The sequence below is a fragment of the Geotrypetes seraphini genome, chromosome 5 (genome assembly GCF_902459505.1).
Source record: "Geotrypetes seraphini chromosome 5, aGeoSer1.1, whole genome shotgun sequence".
NCBI classification, from domain to species: Eukaryota; Metazoa; Chordata; class Amphibia; order Gymnophiona; family Dermophiidae; genus Geotrypetes; species Geotrypetes seraphini.
In genome coordinates, this window is record NC_047088.1 from 247051764 (window position 1) to 247078557 (window position 26794).

At 44.3% G+C, this 26794-nt stretch overlaps 1 protein-coding gene across 3 annotated transcripts in view; it reads right to left on the reverse strand.

Annotated features, from left to right (window-relative positions):
* KALRN (kalirin RhoGEF kinase) overlaps window positions 1-26794 on the reverse strand; it is a 1310049-nt gene that overhangs the window by 843586 nt on the left and 439669 nt on the right. For all 3 annotated transcript variants that reach the window (XM_033944399.1, XM_033944394.1, XM_033944393.1), the window contains exon 2: window positions 20880-20954. In XM_033944399.1, coding sequence (XP_033800290.1) covers window positions 20880-20954 — 75 coding nt within the window. The remainder of the gene's footprint in view (window positions 1-20879; window positions 20955-26794) is intronic.

The following is a 26794-nucleotide window of genomic DNA, read 5'->3' on the forward strand; positions in this document are numbered from 1 at the left end:
TAGGAAAATGTAGGTTTTGTGGGAGTGGATTGGCCACTCCCCTTCTCTTTCACTGAGACACAGGATTTTCAGTGCATGCTCTTAAGCAGCGGTCTCAAACACGTGGCCCGCGGGACGTATGCAGCCCTCCAGGGACTATTTTGCGGCCCGCGATCTGTCCTCTCCACTTCAAAAGTTTTCCGATTGTGGAGAGGACAATTGCATACAGACCGCGACTGCGGCTCGCCTAAACCAGGGGTCCCCAATCTGCTTCCCTTCCCTTCTCACTGCTCTCCCTCAAGCCACCGCAATCGGGGAACAGGCCAGCGCCGAGGTCCTAGCTCTCCCTGCTTATCTTCCCCAGCTCTGAGCCAACCAATTCTCGCCACCCGACGTCAATTCTAACGTCGGGGAGGAAGTTCCAGGCCAGCCAATCGCTGCCTGGCTGGTCCGGAACGTCCTCTCCAATGTTAGAATTGATGTCAGGTGGCAAGAATTGGTTGGCCCCACGCTGGGGAAGATAAGTAGGGAGAGCTAAGATCTCGGCGCTGGCCTGTTCCCCGATTGCGGTGGTGGCGGCCTGTTCCCCAATGGTGGTGGCTTGGAGGAGGGCAGGGAGAAATAAAGAAAGAAAGGGGGGGAGACAGGGAGACAGAAAGAAGGAAGGGAGACGGGACATAAACAGAAAGGGGCATGGAGAGAGAAAGACAGAAAGAAAGGGCGGGCATGGAGAAATAAAAAAAGAAAGAAAGGGGGCACGGAGGGAGAGAGAAAGACAGACATATAGAAAGAAAGGGGGCATGGAGAGAGAGAGAGAAAGAAAGAAGGGGGCAGGGTGAAAGAAATAAAAAGTTGGGGGATGGAAAGAGACAGATGCCAGACCAGGGGAAAGGAAGGAAGGAAGGAGAGAGGGAGAGAAAGGAAAGAAAGAGATGTCAGACCAAGGAAATGGGAACGGAAGAAGAGAGAGATAGAAGGGAAGATAAGACATGGAAACGTAGATTTTGAAAAGAAATCAGAAAAATTGAATATTAAGTTAATGCCAAAGATGGATGCAAGGCAGAAAGTGAAGAAAAATAGTCAAAGGACAAGAAGGCCCTGGAAACATAGTTAAATGCACAGAAAAATAAAGTCACCAGCCAACAAAGGTAGGGAAAATGATTTTATTTTCAATATAGTGATTGAAATGTGTCAGTTTTGAGAAAGGAAAGATATTAAACTTTAAATGTGAGGGCTACAGAAAAAATAGGGTACTTGGAGGGCCGCAGAAAAAATAGTTAATGACAATTTTGCATAAGGTAAAACTCTTTATAGTTTATAAATCTTTCCTATAACTGTTAAAGGAAAAATTTATAAACTATAAAGAGTTTTACCTCATGCAAAGTTGTCATTTCTTTAATAAGACATTAACCATTTTTTCTGCGGCCCTCCAAGTACCTACAAATCCAAAATGTGGCCCCACTAAGGGTTTGAGTTTGAGACCACTGCTCTTAAGTGACTCAGTAACATGGGAGCAGCAGTTTGACTTTTAAGGAGAAATGATTTAAAGCTGTGTGTATGGATAATTTTTCCTCTGTATGTATATTGTAATACTTTTTCTTGGTTTCTTCTGTACCTTTTCTTTATTAGATAAGCTAGTATTAAAATGTATCTTAGGAATTCTTGTGTGAGGGGGGACAGACACTCCCCCAATATGCATGCAAGCGCCTTATATGGTATCAAGTATTCATGACCAATTATATGCAGGCAGTAAAATATCACAAATAAACAGATAGAGGAACCAGTTCAAAAAATACTTTCCACTTTCAACGGTGCTCAGAATCCAAGATGGAATGTAAGAACTCAGAGTGGGGGATTAACCCCTACCAGAACTCTTGTGGTATCTATCATTGCACCATGACTGCTGTGAAAAGTTGTTTTGAAACATTGAATACAATAAGTGATACTTTGTAACTTGCACACTTTCAAATTGCTTATAATGTATGAATGATTCAAGGTTAAGTAACTTAGCTGAAGATTGCTGCTAGCGTTAGTTTGGCTGGGTCCTGACGCGTTTCGCCTTACTGGCTTCCTCAGAGAACCCACATACAATCTTGCATATTGTTATTTATCCTAAGAAAGACAGAAAAGTATGGTACATGTAAAAATGGGTATAAAAAACTCAAATTCATACCAAACTCTCGGCGCAGGAGGCAATGTACCTGGTTTGAAATCAGTGAAATTTTCTTTTCCTGTGACATGAGCGCTCAGCTGAGCACCCGATATTTATGCTTGAGAAGAGATGTCAATCAACTAGTGGAGAAACGCCCACCACTCCACTTCTTTATTCAGTCCCAATGGAGTCACTGTCTGCCAGTGAAAGATCCAGCTCTGTTCATGCTTCCAAAGCCAAGTTTGAGAATCACCTCCTCTCCTGCAATGAGCCACCTCTAAAACCAAAAATTGTAATTCCTGTACTTGGTGCGGAACGGCCAACCAATGCTGCACAAGTGGAGCATTAATATCTCCCCTCCTGATTTTACTCATATGTTCGATGATGCGAGTCTTAACACTTCTGGTAGTATGTCCAATATAGAGAAGACCACATGGGCACAAAATCATGTAAACAACCCCTTGAGTATCACAATCTGAGTACTGTTGTAAAACATACTTCTTAGGTAATCTAGGATGACGAATGCATGAAGTTTCCAATGCTTGTGCACAAACGATGCAATGGCCACATTTAAAATGTCCTTTAGATGGTAAAGTTGCAGGCACCACTGCTGTACTCGTGAATTGAGAAGGGGACACACTGTACAGCAGTGGTGCCTGCAACTTTACCATCTAAAGGACATTTTAAATGTGGCCATTGCATCGTTTGTGCACAAGCATTGGAAACTTCATGCATTCGTCATCCTAGATTACCTAAGAAGTATGTTTTACAACAGTACTCAGATTATTCCACTAGTTGGATTATTCCACTAGTTGGATTTCTCCACTAGAATGGATTATTGTAACTCGCTATTTAACGGACTAACCAAAAATAATATCAGACGCCTCCAACGGGTCCAAAATGCAGCCATCCGCCTCCTACACAACCTCAACTACCGCGATTCCATCTCCCCGGCACTCCATGCTGAACACTGGCTCCCAATTAGCCAACGCTGTACTTTCAAAGCCCTAACAATTGCCCACAAGAGAATCTACTCCACCACCCCCTCCTACATAAAATCCAAACTTCCCATTTACAACCCCACTCGCACCCTCCGCTCAAAGTCAGAGACACGCCTATGCGTCCCCCCCGGAAGATCCCTGCTCACAGAAACTGCCCACAAACGATCCTACAGCCACTTCATTCCACACCTCTGGAACCAACTTCCCCCCCAACTTAGACAACAGAACTCATTATTAGCATTCCGTAAATCGGTAAAGACCCTCCTCTTCAATTAAAGACCTCCTCTGTCTCTCCCCCCCTTAACCCCCACCCTCCACTCTCCTATCTCCTTCCCGAAATTCCAGTATGACCCTCTCTTACTCTATCCACTAAAAATTTGCATCTATATGCTTATAACTTTCCGTAAATTAAACTACGGTATTTCCCCCTTCTCTCTCTCTGCTTAATCTCCCTGTATTCAATTCTCTCTAAAAACTATAAATCCAACCACTAAACCTGTTGTACTACCTATATGTCTAGTTACTCCGCACTGTGTATGTTCATTTGTAAGCCGTTCTGAGCTATTGGGAGGACGGGATAAAAATATAAATAAATAAATAAATAAATAAAATAGTTGATTGACATCTCTTCTCAAGCATAAATATCGGGTGCTCAGCTGAGCGCTCATGTCACAGGAAAAGAAAATTTCACTGATTTCAAACCAGGTACATTGCCTCCTGCGCCGAGAGTTTGGTATGAATTTGAGTTTTTTATACCCATTTTTACATGTACCATACTTTTCTGTCTTTCTTAGGATAAATAACAATATGCAAGATTGTATGCGGGTTCTCTGAGGAAGCCAGTAAGGCGAAACGCGTCAGGACCCAGCCAAACTAACGCTAGCAGCAATCTTCAGCTAAGTTACTTAACCTTGAATCATTCATACATTATAAGCAATTTGAAAGTGTGCAAGTTACAAAGTATCACTTATTGTATTCAATGTTTCAAAACAACTTTTCACAGCAGTCATGGTGCAATGATAGATACCACAAGAGTTCTGGTAGGGGTTAATCCCCCACTCTGAGTTCTTACATTCCATCTTGGATTCTGAGCACCGTTGAAAGTGGAAAGTATTTTTTGAACTGGTTCCTCTATCTGTTTATTTGTGATTCCGTTTTTTGGAACTAGGCTTTTTTGACCTAACCCAGTCGTTTATATTGGCAGTAAAATATCGTCATGTATTAGGTATATTTAAGTGAACCTAGCAGAACGGAATTTTGAGGGCATTAAGTCAGGGAAGTTGCATTTACACTCTCTGACTTGTTCCTCCATTGTACAAATGAATGTCTTGAACAGGACTGTCTATTAAATTTTAATAAACAATATTTTATCGGAAATATTTGTACAATTATTATCATTTCAGTGCACCTATGAGCAGGGTAGAACCAAAACTCTGCTGAATGTTATTTGCTGTTTTCTATTAAAAAATCATCATGAATATGGTGAAACCGTGAATGACACGGTGGGAGACCTGGCCTGTTCCTGAAGGAGAGGCAAAACATGGTGAAGAAAGTGCCGGGAATTGGCGATTTTCTCTGTAAACGCTTGGAATCAGCGATTTCTCTATGCAAAGTGATGTAATTGGGGGGGAGAGCCAGCAAGCTAAAAACTGTGAATAATCAAAACTGCGAATACGGAGGGAGAAGTGTATATTTGAAATGAAAATAAAATTAACAAAATTGCCAGAAGGATGCTGGGCTGTATAAAGAGAGGTGTAGCCAGTATAAGGAAGAAGGTGTTGATGCCCCTGTACAGGTCACTGGTAAGGCCCCACTTGGAGCACTGTGTTCAGTTTTGGAGACCGTATCTGGCGAAGGATGTAAGAAGACTTGAAGCGGTCCAGAGGAGGGCGACGAAAATGATAGGAGGCTTGCGCCAGAAGACGTATGAGTAGAGACTGGAAGCCCTGAATATGTATACCCTGCCTAGAGGAAAGGAGAGACAGGGGAGATATGATTCAGACGTTCAAATACTTGAAGGGTATTAACGTAGAACAAAATATTTCCAGAGAAAGGAAAATGGTAAAACCAGAGGACATAATTTGAGGTTGAGGGGTAGTAGATTCAAAGGCAATGTTAGGAAATTCTACTTTATGGAGAGGGTGGTGGATGCCTGGAATGCGCTCCCGAGAGAGGTGGTGGAGAGTAAAACTGTGACTGAGTTCAAAGAAACGTGGGATGAAAACAGAGGATCTAGAATCAGAAAATAATATTAAAAATTGCACCAAGGCCAGTACTGGGTAGACTTGCACGGTCTGTGTCTGTATATGGCTGTTTGGTGGAGGATGGGCTGGGGAAGGCTTCAATGGCTGGGAGAGTGTAGATGGGCTGGAGTAGGTTTTAACGGAGATTTCGGCAGTTGGAACACAAGTACAGTACAGGTAGAGCTTTGGATTCTTGCCCAGAAATAGCTAAGAAGAAAAAATTAAAGGTTGGGCAGACTGGATGGACCATTCGGGTCTTTATCTGTCTTTATCTACTATGTTACTATGTTAAAATTTGGGAAAAATTCAAACTTTTTTAAAGGCAAACTGAAAATGATTTGCCTGTGCAAAATCCTAGGATGCAGGTCCAAACAAAACAATCCTTTATATTACAACAATTCTATCCTAAAACTAGTGGCGTACCAAGGGGGGAGGGGGGGCGGTCCACCCCAGGTGCAAGCCATGAGGGAGTATTCACGGCCTGGGAGTCATGGTCCGGGAACTTCCCTTCTCACGACCCAGTGCCAAGGCTCTGGATAGTCCCCGTGGCCCAGCATGTTCCCTGCCTTCTCTCCCTTTACCTTCCGTGAAGCTGAAAAAACTGCCGGCCTCGGCAGTGATTCAGTTACGTCACCCGCGGCTCCCCTTCCTGCTTTCCGCGTCTGCCAATGACGCAACTTCCTGTTTCCACCCGGGTGGATTGCAGAGGCAGACACGGAAAGCAGGAAGGGGAGCCGCGGGCAACTTAGCTGAATCACTGCCGAGGCCGGCAGTTTTTTCAGCTTCACGGAAGGTAAAGGGAGAGAAGGCTGGGAACATGCTGGGCCACAGGGACTATCCAGAGCCTTGGCACCGGGCCCTGAGAAGGGAAGTTCCCAGACCATGACTCCTAGGCCGGGAACACCCCCTCATGGCTGGCACCTGGGGAGAACATTACTAAAAATATTTTTTTACATGGGGGGTGTCAAAAATGATGGCAGGGGGTGTCAAAAAACAATGGGCCCCTGGTGTCACATGCCCTAGGTACGCCTCTGCCTAAAACACATCAATTCTGAAAGCACAAATTTGGATGCTGTTCTAATCAAAGTAGATGAGGGAAGCACCAGAGCTTCCTTCTGCAGTAAACCAGATGAATAGCAGTACTGCTGCTATGGTATCTCTTCTGTTACACTCCTAGGATTTGTTGCACAATATTATACAAATATGGGGTTATTTTAGAAACCCTTTTTATGATATGAGGATGTAAGGGAGGCAGATAATCTGCAATGCAAGAACAGCTGAACATAGAGAAGACCAAACGCACATATGAAGCAAAATAGTTCAGTTTCAACAAAGGACTTGCTTGTTATGGCCACGTTTCAGCTCTCCTGCTGATGTTACTTCTGGGTGCCACGCATAGGAAGTGATGTCAGAGGGAGAGCTGACAGGGTCGCGAGGAGCACGTTGTCGACCGCCGCCGTGAGCAACAATTTCAGCTAAAGGTACAGGGTAAGGGTAAGGGAAGGGGGGTGCGTGTGGCAGGTGGAATCGGGGAAGGAGTGGGGGAGTGCGCGCAGCAGGTGGGATCAGGGAAGGAGTGGAGGGCCCTTCCCCCTCACTAAGCCACTGCTCTGTTCCCATTCCCACTAGTCCCAGTCCCCATTTGGGCACAAAAAGTGCCTGATTCCAGAAAGTTCAATCTCCTCATAAAGGCAGTTAATAAATCCAAATATAGCGTTCCCTCGCGAATTCGTGGTTCACGAGTCATGGACTCGCTCATTCGCGGTCTGCTCCGACCGCCCCTTCCTGTAGTAAAGTCGGGCTACACCAATCAGGAGCTGTGTGTCAAAGCAGCTCCTGACTGATGTAGCCCGACTTTACTACAGGAAGAGGCGGTCAGAGCAGAATGCGAGTGATTTTCTTCACCTGCCGGCGCTCCAGCTGCCCTCTCCTGCCTCTCCAGCTGCCCTCTCCTGCCTCCCTTGCCTTTTGACAGGTGAAAAACTGCATCTGCAGTTTTTCAAAATTTGCGGGGGTTCTTGGAACAAAACCCCCGCAAATTTCGGGGGAAGTACTGTAAATAAATAATAATAATAATAATAATAATTTATTCTTGTATACCGCCACACCCAAGAAGTTCTAGGCGGTTCACATCCATTAATTAAGATCCGTGCTGACACACGGATTTACAAAATTTTGACAAAGTTACAGCAACAAAGGGAGCGTGGGAGCGTTTTATCAAAAGTACAAGCAGCAACCAAGGTAGGGATGGAGGTAAGAGAAAACAAGTAGGGGGAGACCAAGTAGGGGGAGGGGGGGAGCAATAGGAGCGGGGAGAGAGTGGGAAAGGGGTAGTTGCAGGTGGAAGGGGGTTAAAGGACCTGTTCTCGGAAAAGGTGCGTTTTGAGTAGTTTTCTGAAGCTAAGGTAGGTGGGGGCCTCGAGTACTATTTGGGCTAGCCAGGGGTTCAGTTTAGCCGCCTGGTAAGCAAAGGTTTTGTCAAGGAATCTTTTGAGATGACAATTTTAGGGAGGGGAAGACGAACAACTGGATTCTGCGGGATTTCTTGTTGGCGAGATTCAAAGTGAAATGCTGATTGAGGTAACTAGGTAAAAGGCCAAAAGCTGTTTTGTAGCAGAAGCAGGCGAATTTGAATAAGACCTTGGATTCGAAAGGCAGCCAATGCAGTTGATGGTAGAAAGGAGTGATGTGGTCCCATTTGTTCAGGCCGAATATGAGGCGGACGGCAGTGTTCTGGATCAATTTTAGTCTCCTAGTGGTTTTCTTCGTGGAGGTCAAGTAAATGATATTGCAATAGTCCAGTACGCTGAGAACGGAGGACTGTACCAGTAGGCGGAATGAGGAGTCGTCGAAGTATTTTTTTATGGTGCGCAGTTTCCAGAGCACCGAGAAGCATTTCTTGACAGTAAGATCGGTGTGATTTTCTAGGGATAGATGTTTGTCTAGTGTGACTCCCAGTATTTTTAATGTTTGTAATGTAAGTACCTTGACCCCTGCTTTGGGCTCTTCCCAGCCTGCAAGCACATGTGGGTAGGGAAAGCATGTGCTTGCTGTCTATAGGAAATCTCTGGTGACACACCATCCAGCTCTGGGTGACCTGAAAAATGATATTTTGAAGACTCTGGCTCAGAGTCTCTCAAACTGCGTGCCCCAAAGAGGTTCCAGAATTTTACTTTATTTTTAAAAAATCCCTTCATAAGTATACACTAGAATAGATGGCATGTACACCATGTACACAAGCGTCTGTCAGTGTTATGAGCATCGGTGTGTGTAAGGATATAACTGCCCAGGTAAGTGCATTCAAAACCAAGCACATCCATTGCTTTGATTAGCAATCCCATCTACTTTAGTTTCGCCATTGTTACAATTCCCCGTGCATAGCTTAAAGAACTTTAAATACGGTACATAACTCTCAAATTTACATTTTTTTTCTTGGTTTTGCAATTTTATAATTTCAATTATAGGGCCACTTCTATCAAACTGCAGTAGCATTTTTTAGCGCGGTGAGCCGCGCTGAATGGCCCGTGCTGCTCCCGATGCTCATAGAGTTCCCATGAGCGTCGGGAGCAGCGCGGGCCATTCAGCGCGGCTCTCTGCGCTAAAAACTGCTAGTGCAGTTTGATAGAGGAGGCCGATAGTGTGCCACAAAAAAACATTTGCTCTGTTTAATGTGCCAGAGCTAAAAAAAAGTTTGAGAGACACTGCTCTAACGAATAGTGGTCCATTACATTGTTCACGCACAGAAAAACCCCATACACTTGCCTGTAGGACGACGCAAATAATAATAATAATAATAACTTTATTTTTCTATACCGCCATAGTCAAACTGACTTCTAGGCGGTTCACATAGAAAGAAGGCTGGACAATCAGCGAATTGCAAAATGCAAGAAGAAGGATGTTACATAGTAAATTGGAGAAGCATGAATATATGAGAGATGAAAGATGTTACATAATACATTGGGGTAGAAAGGGGAAAGAAAACCTGAGAGAGTTCCTTTTCCTTTTTAGTCTGGCCTTTTTTTTTCCTCGATTTTGTTTTTACATATTTCAAGTTTGTTTGACATATTTGTTTTAATAAAAATTTTATAACGTACGAAGAGAGACTGAACAAATTGCAGCTCTACACTCTCGAGGAACGTAGGGAGAGGGGGGACATGATCGAAACATTTAAGTACCTCACGGGACGTGTCGAAGTGGAAGATGATATTTTCTTTCTCAAGGGACCCTCGGCCACAAGAGAGCACCCGCTCAAACTCAGGGGCGGAAAATTTCATGGCGACACCAGAAAGTATTTCTTCACAGAGAGAGTGGTTGATCATTGGAACAAGCTTCCAGTGCAGGTGATCGAGGCAGACAGCGTGCCAGACTTTAAGAATAAATGGGATACCCATGTGGGATCCCTACGAGGGTCAAGATAAGGAAATTGGGTCATTAGGGCATAGACAGGGGGTGGGTAAGCAGAGTGGGAAGACTTGATGGGCTGTAGCTCTTTTCTGCCGTCATCTTCTATGTTTCTAAATCTTCTTAACGCACGCTAATTCGTAGGATAATGTGCTTTAAAAGAATTTAGCCCCCAATAAATTTTTTAAGGGGCATCAAAGTGTCGAATGCGCACCATTGAATACACATTCCTATTACGCTGTGCTGGTACTTTCAGGGATCTAAATGCTGATGTCATCACAGAACAGCGAATGCTCACACACATCCTTAGTGCGGGATGCAAACTAAATGAACCGAAGAAAACACAGGCAGACAGATGGACGTCAAGGTCTGAATCAGACCACAGAAACGCAGTCCACGGGCAATAGATAAGGGTCGTATGTTCCCTCTAGTTTGCCCGATTTCTCTTCCGCTGCAATGCCACCAACCCTGGCTGATCTCTGGCAAACAAGGAGAGACCGACCTTTTTTGATTAATCCGCACAATTATGACTTTTTTTTTTTTCAATGTGTGCTTAATTATCAAGTAATCTGTTTCACATTTTTAACACTGTAATTCTTGGCAACGTAAGATGGAAGAACGGGGAGGGTAGAAAGAAAAAAAAAAAAAAAAGAAATGCGGCAGGGATACACACTGAGCTTAGAGCACACTGCCACCCTGTCTCCTTAGCTCCCCTTGGTAGATGAATTCATTTGTAGGAGACAGAGCCTGGTATCCACAGCAACAGCTAAATGCTGTTGGCTGGTCCAAGCTATATAGCACTTGCTTTGAATAGGATTTCCAAACATCATCTGCCATAAATCTCAGTTTTAAGCTTTGCTTTTCTCCACAAATGTAACTTGCACATATGATGATTCACAGAGTGAGAATAGCTCATCAAAATTTTAAGAAAAAACAGATTTTTCTCTACTGCGAGACAAGCGGTTAGATTCAGGGTTAGCTCCGCACTGATGTACAGCCAACTCTATTAACTCATCCGAATCAACGTTTTATTATATTTTAACCAAATGCAGAATACTAAATACTAAAAATCCCTCCCCTCAGGACACGACCCTCCAGCTGAGACCCAACCGGATACAGACATTTACAGTGGACAATAAAACATTCATTGGAGCCCACGTTTTGGTTTTTTTTTTATAAAGTGCCAAAATCTTTGCATCTGAAGTGCGGCAACATCCTCATACTTCAAAACCAGACAAACAATGTTCCACCGAACAATCACTGACAGTGTGATGTTATCCTTCCACTCAGACGGGATAAGTTGAACAGCGGACTCCATAAGCATATCAAACAGTTGTGCTCCGTCCTTGTTCAAAAGATGAGAGCAAGCAACTGAACACAGAACAGTTTTATAAGTTCAACCTGAATAGTTAACACATTGTAGAAGTGCCTTAAATTCAGGCAAGCAAATAACATATGATAAAATAAACAAGACCACATTACAGAAGCATATCTCCAATCGCACTGGCTTCCGATCTCAGCAAGAATACAATTTAAATTCTACTATCTACTATTTAAGACTTTATACGGAGATAGTCCAAACTACCTGAATAACCGCCTCATCCACAACACCTCAACCAGACATAGGAAAACTCACACCCCATTCTCATACCCCCCCAATTAAGGAGATCAAACGGAAAAAACTATACGATGGCCTCCTGGCCACTCAAGAAGCCAAACGAGACAACCAAATTGCCAGTCTACTGACGGCATCCCTCGACTACAAGACTTTTAGAAAATAAATAAAGATCATACTCTTCATGAAAGCCCTGAAAAAAGGAAATAACACCGCAAGTTTCAAACACCACCTCTCACTGAAGCCAACTACCCCAAACAAATAACCATACGCATTTCTTACTCTCTTTGAAAATGACCAAAAATCTTTTCTTTTTTTTTTGTAAGTTCTTGTTGTAATACTTCCTTGATAATTCTTTTGTAATCTGCCTTGAACTGCAAGGTAATGGCAGAATAGAAATCCCTAATCCTATATAATAAAAGCTTACCGGCGCATGCGCTGTTAAAACAGCATGATCCCTGCCGCTGTGGTGTGTGATCCGTGGCCGTGTTCCATTTTAGAACCCGGCGGCAGGGAACATTCTGGCCACTCCCCTCCTCCCGCCCTCACTCACCAACTGCTGCTGCGAGGAAGCGTAGGCAAGCTCTCTCCCTGCCCGCGTCCTCAGCAGGAAACACACCTCCCGTCCTCGCTCACCGCTACCGCTGCTGCCGCTGATCCTCCTCTTCAGAGCAGCCTGCGATCGTGCCAGCTTTAAAGAACCTCGCAGGCTGCTCTCCAACCTCAGTAGCACGTTCCCTCTGATGCACGAGATCGCGTCAGAGAGAACGTGCTACCGAGTTGGAGAGCGGCCTGCGAGGTTCGCTAAAGCCGGCCACCACGATCGCAGGCTGCTTTCAGGAGGATCAGGCCAGAAGACAGATGGAGGGTAAGAAGGGGATCAATACAGGGAGTCAGGGGGAGAGGGAAAGGGGGCTGCTTTGGGGGAGGGGTGTGCTGGGAGGGAGACAGAAGGGGCCATGGAGAGACAGGGAGAGGGAAAGGGGGCTGCTTTTGGGGGGAGAGATGTGCTGGGGGCAGACAGCTTTGCTCGGGGGGGGGGGGGGGGAGAGAAAGACAGAATGACACAGACAGCGGCCAAGGAGAGAAAGATAAAGAAACACAGACAGACAAACACATCTATTCTAGCATCTGTTAATGTAACGGGCTTAAAGACTAGTGTAATTTATAACCTGCTATACCATAACAAAGAGAATCTGCCAGGTGCGGATGAAATACAAATGGAATTGTCCCCCTCTTTTACTAAGGCGCGCTAAACGCTAACGCGTCCATAGAATATAATGGACGCGTTAGCATTTAGCACACGCTACATTGGCTAGCGTCCCTTAGTAATAGGACCCCTATATAACTTGCATGCTTGGGTTTCTTTAGCCGAAATTGTCTTACGAAAGAGATTTCACAGGTTTCCTTAAACATTTGGGTTCCTTTTACTAAGCCGCGTTAGGGCTTTAATGCGCGGGAATAGCGCGCGCTAGACCTTAACGCCAGCATCGAGCTGGCGTTAGTTCTAGAAGTGTAGCGTGCGGTAAAAACGCTAGTGCACCTTAGTAAAAGGAACCCTTGGGAAGGGAAAGAATTCGCAAATAGAGATTTCCCAAACAAATTTGTCATGCAAGCAAGATTTGACGGACGTCCCAAACATTTGATAAGACAATGAATTCATACATAGGGCACTTAAGGTTTTTGCTCCAGACACTAGCCTGGTAAGCTAAAGTTTTGTCCAGGAATCTTTTTACAATACATCCCTTTTAGCGTAGGAAAAGAGAATGGAGAAATTCTCCGCATTGGGTCGAAGGTTTGTAGAGAATACAAAGTGGTTGACAATGTAAATGGGAGCAAGTTTCAAGTTTATTGAGTTTTAATATACCGACCATCAGCAAGTATCTGGCCGGTTTACAATAAAAATTTTAAAAGATAAATAATTTAAAAATAATAAAAGTGCACACCAAGGACATAAACAGGACAGACATGAAAGTGAGGGAAAAAGGGAAATGGGAGGGGAGAGTTACATGTTAAAAGAAGAAGGGAGAGAGAGGGGAGAGGGTAAAACATATGGGGCGGGATCGCTTTATAAAAGCGGTTTGCTGAATAAGGAAAGAAAAAAAAAAAAAAAAGAGAAAAGAATGAGAAGAAAGAGAAAAAAGAGAAAGAAAAAAAAAAAAAAAAGGAGCAAGTCCTGCCAGTGTTTTGTATTTTCAAACTTGCAAGTTTGAAAATAACTCTGGCCTCCACTGGCAGCCAGTGTAATTTCCTGTAGTATGGGGTAACGTGATCTGATTTTTTTTTCACAGCTGGCTGGCAGGGACCAGCACAAACTCAATCCTTTCTCAGATCATTTTCACACCTTAAGACAGAGGTCTTCACTAATTTTTGAGTGTGAGCCACTTTGGATCAAATGAACTAAATGAGAGCTGCCAAGTATTTTCCCACATGGTATCGCAACACTGCTAACCAGCGTGCGTCAGTGACATCCATCCTTACTAGCCTACATCCTAAACTACAGAAAATTATTAAAAACTTATCTATTTAACCGATTTGTAACCCAAGACTCCTACCCTACCCTTCCCCCCTAGACCTCCTTTCTCCTCCCTTCCCGCTCATCTTCTCCTGACCCTTACATTGCTCCAGCCCCCCTTCTTACCTCTATTAATTGTATCTATTCTGCTGATTGTTCTACTTGCTGATTGTACCTTTTCTCTGATTGTACCCATTCGCTGATTGTCCAGCTCTTCTTCACTGTAAACCGCCTCGAACTTCTATGGCTTTGGCGGTATATAAGAAATAAATTATTATTATTATTATTACATCCCTCTCAGACCTACATCTATACCAAGCCTTACACTACAACTCTCTACCAAATCTTCCCCACCCCGTACCTGTCTACCACCAGTCTCTCTATATCAAAATCCTTATCTGACTCACCTACTCTCAATTAGAAAATGACACGGTGACAAAATTTTTCTCCATTCCCGTTCCCATGGATAACTGCGGGAAACTATCTCCTGCCTAGATGGACCGTTCAGATCATTATCTGCCGTCATTTACTATGTTTCTATGTAATCAGAGTATGAACGGGCAATACAGAGGCATAATAACATTCTTAGTCTTTTTTTTTACTACTTGGGATCTAGCTAGGTACTTGTGACCTGGGTTGGACACTGTTGGAAACAGGATGCTGGTCTTGATGGACCTTTGGTCTGTCCCAGAATGGCTATTCTTATGTTCTTAAGAGTGAAAAAAGGTATACTCCCTAGCATCAGGATGCTATAACATCATTGAACTCATGACCCTACTGGACTTTAGTCAGCAGCTTCAAACTTGCTGTCAAGCCATTAAAATGTCCCGGATCTGATTGAAATCCCCACCCACAATCAAAAATGCAGAATCCGCAGCACCAATCTGGCTGGACAAATCGTGAAAACATTTTGGAGAATCCATATTTAGAGCATATATGATTCTTAACTGACCATCCACTAGCAAAAGTCTTCAGTATGTTTTCTTAGGGTCTTCCACAGTATGCATGCTTGATTTACTAGCAGAGGCTGCATTGGTTGGTCCTATTTGTTTTACTCAGAGGCTGCAAATACTGTGAGGTCATCCTATCTACGGAATCAGCAGGCAGGAAGGGGCCAGGAGTAAAATTCTTTGTGAGCAGAGTCTGGCAGCACAGCCCTGGTCTTTTCGATCTCCTGTGAACTGAAGCAGGAGGTCTGCCGGGAAAACATGGTCAAATGAGGGCAAAGCTGGTCTGTGAATTTGGAACGCCTTCTTCTGCTGATGCTCTCAGATTCCAGTAATGGAATGCTAGCTGGTGGTGGTTCTGGGTAATGATATACAGTGGGAAGTGGGAAGAATGGAATTTGCAGATTTCTAGTGGCTAGACTGGGACTGGACAGACTTGGCTAAACTGGCAGGTTTCAGATGCTGATACCTTTTCAAAGATCAACAAAACAAGATGATGATATAGGCGGTGCATTAGCTTTCAGAACCACAAGGTCCTTCGTCCAGTTACACGTCTCAAAAGTTGGTGCACTTCCATCATTTTGAAGGGTTGAATCACAAAAAGGCACCACCACCGCCAATAATTTTATATTGCTTACTTGGAACAGCTGAATTAAGGCAAAGTCTTTGCTTTTCATCTGGATCTTAGGAGTGCATGATATATGTTAAATATAATATGAAATAATATAGCAGTTGCATCATCACGGCTTTATAAATAATCACACAAAGTTACAAGCATGTTTATTTAGAGGACAGATTTCTATTCAGAGTAGTATGGGTTTGCGTTATGCACAAGATTCAGTACACGTGTGGATGGATGTGTGTGGGGAAGGGTGAGGGACATGAGAACCAAGCGGTGAGCAATCATCCCAGGAAGGGCCATATAAGGCACACAGAAGAAAGCCCCAGAAAGCAGACATGAGAAGTTCAACTGCGAACGTTACTCTAAGAACAGAGGGCCTTGAGGTTTGGAGGCCTACAAAGGAAGAAGATAGAGATTCAAGACCCATATCACCAACAAAGGATTCGAAGAATGATCAATGCTGGCTCAAGAAAGATCTGGGACAAACCACTGATTGCCCTGGATCGATGGCATGGAATGCTGCTACTATTTGGATTTTTGCCAGATACTTGTGACTTGGCTTGGCCTCTGTGAAGATGGGATACTGGGCTAGATGGACCATTAGTCTGATCCAGTAAGGCTATTCTTATGTTTTTATGAAGGGGAAAAAAGGAATGAGAGCAGTTCATGGAAGAAAGGTGGCTTGCAAATTCTAAAGGAAAACTGGAAAAACAAGTTGTGAGGTCCATGTTATAGAGAAGGCCATAGAAAGGAGGGGCTCCATATGTTGGATGTGCCCAACAGAAGGAAACTGGAGCCTGGAGCCAGCAGATTAAGGCAGACAGCACTTAGGAATACTGACAGAGCTAGATTTTTGTATTCTATGTCACTGAGGGAATGTGATAGCAGCTCTAACAAAAAGGAGCAACAACTGGTGCCCTCAGTGATCATATCAGAGGTCAAATGCTCTACGCCAGTGCTGCCCACGTCCGGTCCTCGAGATCTACTAGCAGGCCAGGTTTTCAGGATATCCACAATGAATATGCATGAGAGAGATTTGCCTGCGCTGCCTTCTTGGTATGCAAATCTCTCTCTCATGCATATTCATTGTGGATATCCTGAAAACCTGGCCTGCCAGTAGATCTCGAGGACCGGACGTGGGCAGCCCTGCTCTACGGAATGAAGAAAAAATTCTCAAGAACAGAAAAAATCTGAATGTCCTCCAGCTGGCTACAGTATCTTGTTTGCAGCATGCCAAAATTTTTCAGTGGCCAAACTTCTTCAGCTCTACGATTGTGCTGCTATTTATAGATAGACAGAGTAAGCGAAGGCATGTTCCAAGAAACTAAGTCCATGGACATAATTCACTAATACTTACAAGTCAGTTTAGTTTTTCATCAACTGATCTCACAAAGGGAAGACTATCCAGAAAGAAAGGAAGCAGAGAGAGAGGGGCAGAATGGAATCCAAGATGGCTGCAGTGTAACTTTGACCTCCATGTATTTTTCCTGTTTACATCTTCAAGTGTAAGAGGAACATTCAGACTTACCACTCTGGCCTATGGCCATACCATCCTGAGTGTTCCCAATCCCATCCTATCAGACTTACTACTCTTGAGTCCAGTTTATTTGATCAACTATTAACTCGTCAAGCAAATAAGAACCCATCAATTCCGCAGTAAAGGGTTGCAACCAAAGAATATCTTTGGGACCCCTGAAGATGGTTTGTCGAATCACAGACTGTTTTGGGTCTACAACTTTTAAAGCAAATGTGGATTCTTTGATTGTGGCATATTTTGATTGATTAAATAAAATCCTGCATCACGGACATTATCTCCGCAGTTTTCTCCTTTGTTGTTTGGTTGCAGCTATTAACTCATCTAATAATGAACCACCCACCATGGTCTTTAATCCTATAAATAGCATTCTATCCTCAATCCCTCAACAGGCCTCAGATCTTCTATAAAAAAAAAAAAAAAGAAGAGAAAAATTAACAAGGTTTCAGACCCTCTTTTACTTATACTAAGGTACTCACATTGGAAAATAAGTCTTTTTCCAAGTTTATTTCTTATTTGATATATCGCCCACTAGCCATCTGAGCAGTTCACAAGGGTTCACAATCTAATCAGGTATTCTAAGTATTTTCCCATATGCCCCATGGTTAACTGTGGGAAACCATCCCCATGTCATTCTTTAAGGAGAGAGGGAAGAATCAGAGTATGAATGGGCACAACCACTGACCCTCAAGCTTTGCTTTGAAGAACGCTGGTGTAGAAGGACTGAGGTTGAAACAGACACTACAGAATGACAGTCTCTGGTATCCAGAGCAGATATTGTGATGTCATAATGCCTCATTCCACCAGTGCCTAAGAGCCAATCACATTAGTGATGTCACAATGGCTTCATTATCCTTGGCTCACATAAGAATCAGAGTTTGAATGGCCACAACCACTGACCCACAAGCTTTGCTTTGAAGAATACTGGTTTAGAAGGACTGAGATTGAGATAGACACTAAAGAATGACACCACATGGGTAGAACATAAGACCATAAGCATTGCCATACTGGGGCAGACCAAAGGTCCATCAAGCCCAGTATCCTGTTTCCAGCAATGGTCAACCCAGGTCCCAAGTACATGGCAGAAACCCAAAGAGTAGCAACATTGCAGATGTCATAATGCCTCATTCCACCAATGCCTATGAGCCAGTTTCATCAGTGATGTCACAATGGCTTCATTATCCTATACTTGGCTCACATAAGAATCAGAGTATGAATGGGCCCAGCCACTGACCCTCAATCTAACTATGGTACCTGGGGCAATGGAGGGTTAAGTGACTTGCCTGGGGTCACAAGGAGCAGTGCTGGGTAGAGAATTACATGGCAACAGAAGTTATCTGCGGGGACAACGATGGGGACAGAATTTGCCACTGTCATTCTTTAGTGTCTCTCAACCTCAGTCCTTCTACACCAGGAAATGATGTCAGAAGGGAGCCAAGGCTGGCACGAGCAGCAAATAGAAGATGCTGCTCACGCCATGAACATTTACAGAGGCCCACGGGGGCAGAGAGAGGCACTAGCGCCCGCAGCAAAGATGGCACCCGGGATGGTCCATCCCCCCCCTCCCCTTTACTTCGCCATTGTACCTATCTTTTGTTTCAAAGGCACACAGTTATAGAATTACACTCTTAGTGGAAAAGGATCATACATTTTTCATTAGGGTGAACACGTATGTGTGGAACAAACCTCTACTTTACTGATATATTATCAGTTATCCTGCTGTTGCTAAAAAGCTCAGCAAACGTACTGAGAACTCACTCTGCTCCTAATGCTGTTAGAAGGTATCATCTATGACACCAGGAGACCTACTGAAGCTGCCAAACCTAGAATGTGATTAAGAAGATGATTATTAATATTTTATTTCTGTACTGCACCGCTATGGTACACCGCAATAGAGAAGGTTACATAAATATGTGATTTCAGAGCCAAGACTGGAATGAATTACATTTGATTACAGCCTGGCTCGAGTACTCATATAATCATGAGTCAAACAAGCATGCTGGGTATGATGGTGCAAAGCACCATGAATCTGCCTGAAGGTTTAAAAAAAAAAAAAAAAAAAAAGACACATTTTAATAAAAGTATACTACCTTTACAGTTTTTGAGAGCTTTCCTTTTTCTGTATTCTTAGTTGGCCTCAGACCCTCTTTCTCACTCTTTAGGACAAGCAGGTCACCAAGTGTTTGCTCGCTTACAAACCCAGTGAAGAATCACAGAGAAAGCATGTTCCTGGGCCCTGATATTAAGCCCACAGGGGGTACAGTGGTTTGTAAGAGCTCACAGCTGTAGCCTCAACTAACCTCAGATGCTCAATGCCGGGGGATGTGCGGCTTTCAGCATTGAACGTCCAGCTACGTGTGGCAACTCAGAAGCTAACCGGGCACTGGCTAGTGCTCAGACCAGTGCCCAGTTAACATGGCAGATAAAGTTAGGGCTAGGGTTACTAGATGTCCGGGGGCTTCTGGACGGCTTTTCAAAACCCGGCACTTTGTCCGGGTTTTGAAAAGCTTCCGGCTCGGGCCGTCGTCCGGAGGGCATCGGCGCACACGCGTGCGATGTCATCATAGGATACATGTGCATGCACAGATGCCCTCCCGACGTGGCTCCGAGCACTTGAGGGGGTGGGGCTGGGGTGGAACGTGATGTGGGTGGAATGGGGCGGGGCTGGGTGGGCCTGGGGGCGGGACCAGGTGTCCAGATTTTATAAACAAAATCTGCTAACCCTAGTCACGGCAGCTATTTCGCTCTCCTAACTTTATTTACATATTTAGCCAGTTAACAGCTAAATATCTCTGCTAACCAGTGCCTGTTGCAGAATAAGGGTATGACCGTGCAACCTTGGGGAGCCTAAATGAAAGCACCTAAAAGTATGCATTATATAGAGCCGGATTCAGTACATGGCACCAAAATATAGGCTCCGTGCTATTCTATAGGCCGAGCACTAAGGTCCTGATTCTAGAAATAGTGCCTAACTGCATGCATGGATGGAACTAGAGAGTTGCGCGAGGACAGAAATCCCACCCATCCCCACCCGTCCCCGTCAGGATCCTCTCCGTCCCCACCCATCCCCGCCAGGATCCTCTCCGTCCCCACCCGTCTCCGCCAGGATCCTCTCTGTCCCCACCCGTCTCCGCCAGGATCCTCTCCGTCCCCACCCATCCCCGCAAGGAATTACCTCCAACCCCGCCCGTCCCCTTAAAAAGCAGCAATTACTTCTGACAGGATCATCAAGTCCACAGTATCTTTTGTGTTTGTGCTGCTGTTTTCCTTGTAGAATCTCTTTGGTGGAACCCTTTTTTTGTTTTCTGTTCAGGTAATTAATTAACTTATAAACCCCCTCTTTTACTAAGGCTGACGTATCCATTATATTATATGGACGAACCCTGCTTCCAAAGCCTTCCATCCCCGTGGGAGTCCCATTGGCTAGAGGGGGGGTCCCTGTGGGAGTCCCGTGGGCCAGAAGGGGGTCCCTGTGAGAGTCCCGTGGGTTAGGGGGGATTCCCGCTATCCCCTTTCTCGTGCAGACCTCTAGATGGAACATGATAATGTCACACACATGTGCGCATGTGTGTGATGTCATCCCATTACATCCATGCATTCACAGTGACCCTCCAGATGCGGCCCTGAAGAGACGAGGTTTGCGTGGGATCGGGGTTGGGGGTGTGCGGAACAGGGCAGGGCTGTGGGCGGAACATGGGGCAAGGCCACTTGCCCCCTTTTTTTTTTGAACAAACAAATCCGGTAACCCTACCACATGGTGTATTTGGAAAAGCAGGTTGGATTTGTAGTTTGAATAGTGTTACATCGGCCAAGGTTCAAAGCACACGGAAAAGATAGTCAAAAGCAAAGTAGTGTTTGTCCAATGCTCACCTGACACAAAGGCCACTTTTTCTTTCAGTATGGACAGCACATCAGTAGCTTTTAAGCCGTCGTTTCGAAAAGACCCTGAGGAAGGAGCAGAAAGCAACAGCGATACATTAGAACTGGTTTTCTGCAAACTGCATTCTACAGAAAGGAAAAGAGAGGCATTGGAAGCATTTCTCTAAAAAGCACACCGAATGGGGCTGATTTATTAAAAGCTGCTGCCAGTTTATTCTAATGTCCAAACTGCAATTTTCCCAGCTGAAAATAATATTTTATTTTGTTGTTGCTAAAAGTGGTGCAAAGCTTTCTTATATATATATATATATATATATCTTTATTCATTTTCATTCTAAAAACAGTGCATACAAAAATTACATAACAAGTTACCTGAAAAATACAGCACTTATAGCCATCAGTGAAATACATAAGAATAGTTTTCGCACCCCCCCCCCCCCCCCGATTTCAATATATTCAAGATACCCATACAATAATACTAACAACTCATAAATAAAGCAGTCCTTATACATTATCCTTCTCCCTCCCACCCACCCCCCTTCCCTGGATGTAAAAAGTATAACCAAAAGTAAAGGGAAAAACCATTCAATTAGAACAGGGGTGTCAAAATCCTTCCTGGAGGGCCGCAATCCAGTCGGGTTTTCAGGATTTCCCCCAAAGAACATGCATGAGATCTATTTGCATGCACTGCTTTCATTGCATGCTAAGAGATCTTATGTATATTCATTGGGGAAATCCTGAAAACCCAACTGGAGGGACTTTCACACCCCTGAATCAGAATCAATAAAATTGGTCAATAGACCCCGCGTCAGATTAATCCACTTAATATTACCCCTTTGTTCAGACATCATTTTTGGTTCATAGACAACGGCGCGAAAGACAAAGGCGCGCCCGGACAATTGAGCGCAGCGCGGAGGCGCGCGCCACTCTAAATTACAGTTTTTAGGGGCTCCGATGGGGGTTTTTGTTGGGGGACCCCCCCACTTTACTTAATAGACATCGCGCCGGCATTATGGGGGGTTGTAACCCTCCACATTTTACTGTAAACCTAACTTTTTCCCTAAAAACAGAAAAAAGTGAAGTTTTCAGTAAAATGTGGGGGGTTACAACCCCCCACATCCCCCACAACGCCCCCACAACATGGCGCGATGTCTATTAAGTAAAGTGGGGGGGTTCCCCCCACACCCCCCGTCGGAACCCTAAAAACTGTAATTTAGAGTGGCGCGCGCCTCCGCGCTGTGCTCAATTGTCTGGGCGCGCCTTTATCCCGGCGCGCTTTTGACCTGACACCTCATTTTCTCGTAACAATAAAACAAGGTATATTGAATTCCACCAAAAATTGAAATTTAAGCGGTCACAATTCTTCCAGTTTTTCATAAAGCAGCCCCTATCTAATTTCACTTGAAAGCGCTCAACAAGCACGGTAAATGAAAAAAAACCTCTTCTTTCATTAAGATGATAAAGCTTTTCTTGTGGGTTACAGTTCAGATATTTGTAGCTCGTTCCACAACAGGCTCTGGTATTTCATCAGCTGTTAATCAACATAAGTGAAGTTTCTGAAGGACATTGCAACACACCTGTCAGCGCTACTGAATATCCATCAGAGCAGAGGGCCACGAGCTACTCTGAAGTGCAAACTAGCTAATGCTTTGCGGTGTTTTCATCTCTTCAACACAGACCATTTTTCTAAAGCATGAGGATTCTAGAGTCCGCTGATAATCTAGGAATTCGCCAAGGGCGGGGTTTATGGCATCTCAGTTATGACCATTTGAGCCCCAGTGAGTGAGAATAGCATTGAAACATGCACAGTAACATAACATAAGAGATAAAGGCTGTGTGGCCCACGCAATCATCTCCGTTATTCCTGCCTACTTCTGCTGAAGTTACGCTTGCCTCCCAGGTGTTAACCCTGCGAGTGCGACTCCTACATCTTTCCAGCTGTGGCCATTCATTTTCGTAATCTATACTGCAACCCACTGGAGTTTACTATTTCTCCCAAGTCCATCTCTAATGTTTGTCATCAAGCAGAGAGGAAACTTAAAATCAGGGTTCAAATTAGAGAATGACACGGGGACAAGCTTTTCCCCGTCCCTGCAGGAACTCATTTCTTTGCCTGTCCCTGCTCCATTCCTGCAAGCTCTGTCCTCATCTGCACAAGCCTCAAACACTTTAAAATCATAAGTAGCAACATTCTAGAGCTCAGATTATGATGTCATAATGCCTCATTCCACCAATGCCTGAGCTCTGTCCTCATCTGCACAAGCCTCAAACACTTTAAAATTCCGGAACTTGGAGGCGAGGAGGATGGCAGTTTGAATGCAGAGCTCCTCTCCCTGGACAATCTGCCTGCTTTTAAATATCAGCAGCAGTGGGAGATCAACTGCTTTTACACCTAATCAGCAACGGGACCAACCCACCAAAAACCCACAGTCCCGGTTCTGCAAAAATATGAGCTCCACCCTCCCTGCAGTTCGCTAGGAAAATCAACTGCTTTTACACCTAAGCAGCAGCAGGACCAGCCACCACTACCAAGAGCCCTTTGCCCCGATCCAGCCAGGCATGTGAGCTCCTCCCTCTGCAGTCCATTGGAGAGATCAATCTACCTGCTTTTAAATATCAGCAACAGTGGGAAATCAACTGCTTTTACACCTCAGCAGCAGCGGAACTATCCGCAACTACCAAGAGCACACAGACCCGATCCAGCCAAGAGTGTGAGCTCCACCTCCCCCTGCAGTCCACTAGGAAGATCAACTGTTTTTTACACCTAAGCAGCAACAGGATCAACCACCACTACCGAGAGCCCTTTGCCCTGATCCAGCCAAACAAGTAAGCTCTTCCCCCAGCATTCCGTTGGAAAAATCAATATGCTTGCTTTTAAATATTATCAGAAGTAGGAGATCAACTGCTTTTACACCTAAGCAGCAACGAGACCAGCCACAACCACCGAGAGCACACAGACCCGATCCTACCAAGAGTGTGAACTCTTCCCCCCATACAATCCGCTAAGAAGATCGACTGTCGGCTCCGGGCGGCTTTCCCGCAGAGGAGAAAATCCTGCATTCACCGTGGGCCTCATCTGGGGCAGCCTCCTTGGAGAACATCGCAGGGGAGGAGACATAGGCATCCTGGGACTGTCTGCCAAGTCTCTTCCCTGAAGAAGTCCTTTCTGGAAACGTCAATCGCTCCTCCTAAACTTACTTGCTCCACTTCATCACTGACGCTGAAACCGTGGATTGAAGACAAAGTTTTATTTTATTTTTCTTTCCAGCTTATGATTTATCTTTAATCTTATCTATTGTTTTGCCTTTTGTCTTTGTTTTGTTCTATTTCTATCATTTAAATTTCCCCCTTCTGCTTCTATTCCTTTCTCTCCTCTCTTCTACCTTCCAAAGTATTTAGATCAATGCTGTCTTATTAAAATGTTTATTTTATTTTTATTTTTCCTCTAACTCTACTTTTCACTTCTCTATTACCCTCCAGGTACTTTAGTTAGATTGTGAGCCTTCGGGACAGTAAGGGAATTTTTCAAGTACCTTTCTTATTTCTAATCTTAATGTATATTTTCTGTAAACCGCTTAGAACCTAACGGATGTAGCGGTATATAAGAAATAAATTACATTACATTACATTACATTTAAAATCCTAAGTAGCAACATTCTAGAGCTCAGATTGTGATGTCATAATGCCTCATTCCACCAATGCCTAAGCTCCGTCCTCATCTGCACAAGCCTCAAACGCTTTAAAATCCTAAGTAGCAACATTCTAGAGCTCAGATTGTGATGTCATAATGCCTCATTCCACCAATGCCTGAGCTCTGTCCTCATCTGCACAAGCCTCAAACACTTTAAAATCATAAGTAGCAACATTCTAGAGCTCAGATTGTGATGTCATAATGCCTCATTCCACCAATGCCTGAGCTCCGTCCTCATCTGCACAAGCCTCAAACACTTTACAATCATAAGTGTTCGAGGCTTGTGCAGTTAAGGCAGAGTTTACAGGAATGGGACAGGGACAACGAAAAAACTCACAGGGACAGTGGACGGAGAAAAATTTGTCCCCATGTCATTCTCTAGTTCACATTCCACTTCTCTCGTTGACATTCCTTGTAAGCCAAGGCAATACTGTTCCCTTTCAGCTGAACAACAGTCCTCCACCTACAGTCCTGCCAGTAGGGGAGTGCTGTTTCACTATCTCTTTTTCAATAGTGAGGGACAGGCAAGCTGTGCAGGACTCCAGGAAACTTGCTTGTCCCTAGCAATAGAAAACACAATATTAATGAACTGCCCCCTACTGGCAGCAATGATCAGAGGGATACCGCTCAGGTATCCATATAAAAGGTAATTCTATAACATGTGTTATATGCAAAAATATTTAGAATACTTGTATATATGCATATCTCTGCACTTATGTGTATATATGAAAAGACAACAGGACCAGGTCTCATAAACCAGTGACCTAATGCAGCCACTTTTCAGAAATTGCCTGCATCAGGAATTTGATAACATCAGAATAGATATTACATTTTAAATGTTGATTCACTGCTTGGATCAAATCTTTGTCTTTGTAATAATAATTGTACTGTGATTATTACAACCATTATCACCACTATTCTGATGCTATCATAATCACTTCAGCAGGCAATTGGTTTATGCATGCAATAAATACAGCTTTATGCCATATTGCATGCAATAAATACAGCTTTATACCATATTGGGCCTTGTTATTTACGTGTATTTCTTTGGCAAAATAAAAAAAAACATGCACACTGCTCAGGCCTGTCCACACCCCACTCAGAAAACATCTTTTCAAAAACAACATATATTGTGGCACAGAGCTACGGCCTCAGCACCCTGAGGCTGTGGGTTCAATCCCATGCTTCTCCTTGTGACCTTGGGCACATCACTTAATCCCCCCATTACTCCAGGTACTTTAGATAGATTGTGAGCCCGCCAGGAAAGACAGGGACCAATACTTGAGTACCTGAATGTAAACCACTTACACTATAAGTGGTATATAAATACTAAATAGACAAAAACATGAACATAGAAGCATTTCTAAAATTGCTAATTAGCCCCCCTATGAGCGTCCGAGCTATTACCACTACAGCCAGCGCTAAAAACACTAGCGCAGCTTTGTAAAGGAGGGGGTAGATATGTTGAGCTATTTACACATAGAAATGCCACATAAGCCTCTGCAAACTTTCTGGCCATCTTAAGAAGAGGGATAAAAGGCAGCTCTCGATGCTCAAAAGTCAGGACAAAAAAATAACACACCATCTAATTAGGGTTAGCAGATGTCTAGACATGGCCTCTTTTTAGAGGACTGTCCGAGTGTCTAGACTGCAGTTTGTCCTAGGAGGGGCCTTAGGCATCTGAGCCAATCGGGGCCTTAGCCCCTCCCCATGTATCCCAGGATGGGGAGGCCTGTGGAGTAGGAGAGACTGGGCTTCCCTTCTATCATCAAATTACAAGGTACAGGGGAGGTTCAGGGGGGCTGGGGACATCAGGTGGAAGGAGAGTGGGCATCCCTCTTGCCGATTTTATTTTTTTTTTTTAAATGAAGGGGAAGGGACAGCTCGGGTGGGGGGGGCTTGGCATGTGGGGGAACATCCGGTGGCAGGAGGGAGTGGGTATCCTTCATGCCAATTTTGGCTGGCACGAGTGGAGTTTTTGCGGTGGCAAGAGGGAGTTGGAACCCTCCTGCCAATTTTGGATGGTGCAGCGTGGGTGTGGGGGGTGGGGGGGACCATCATAAGAGGGGGTGGCATGACATTTTTTTATGGGACAAATATTGTGCATGTGACACACCCACACAGCATCTGTGCAAAGAAAAAAATGACCCCCCCCCCCCTGTCTGACCAATATTAGAGAATCAATCAGTCAGCTATGGCAAATGATTTTAAAGTG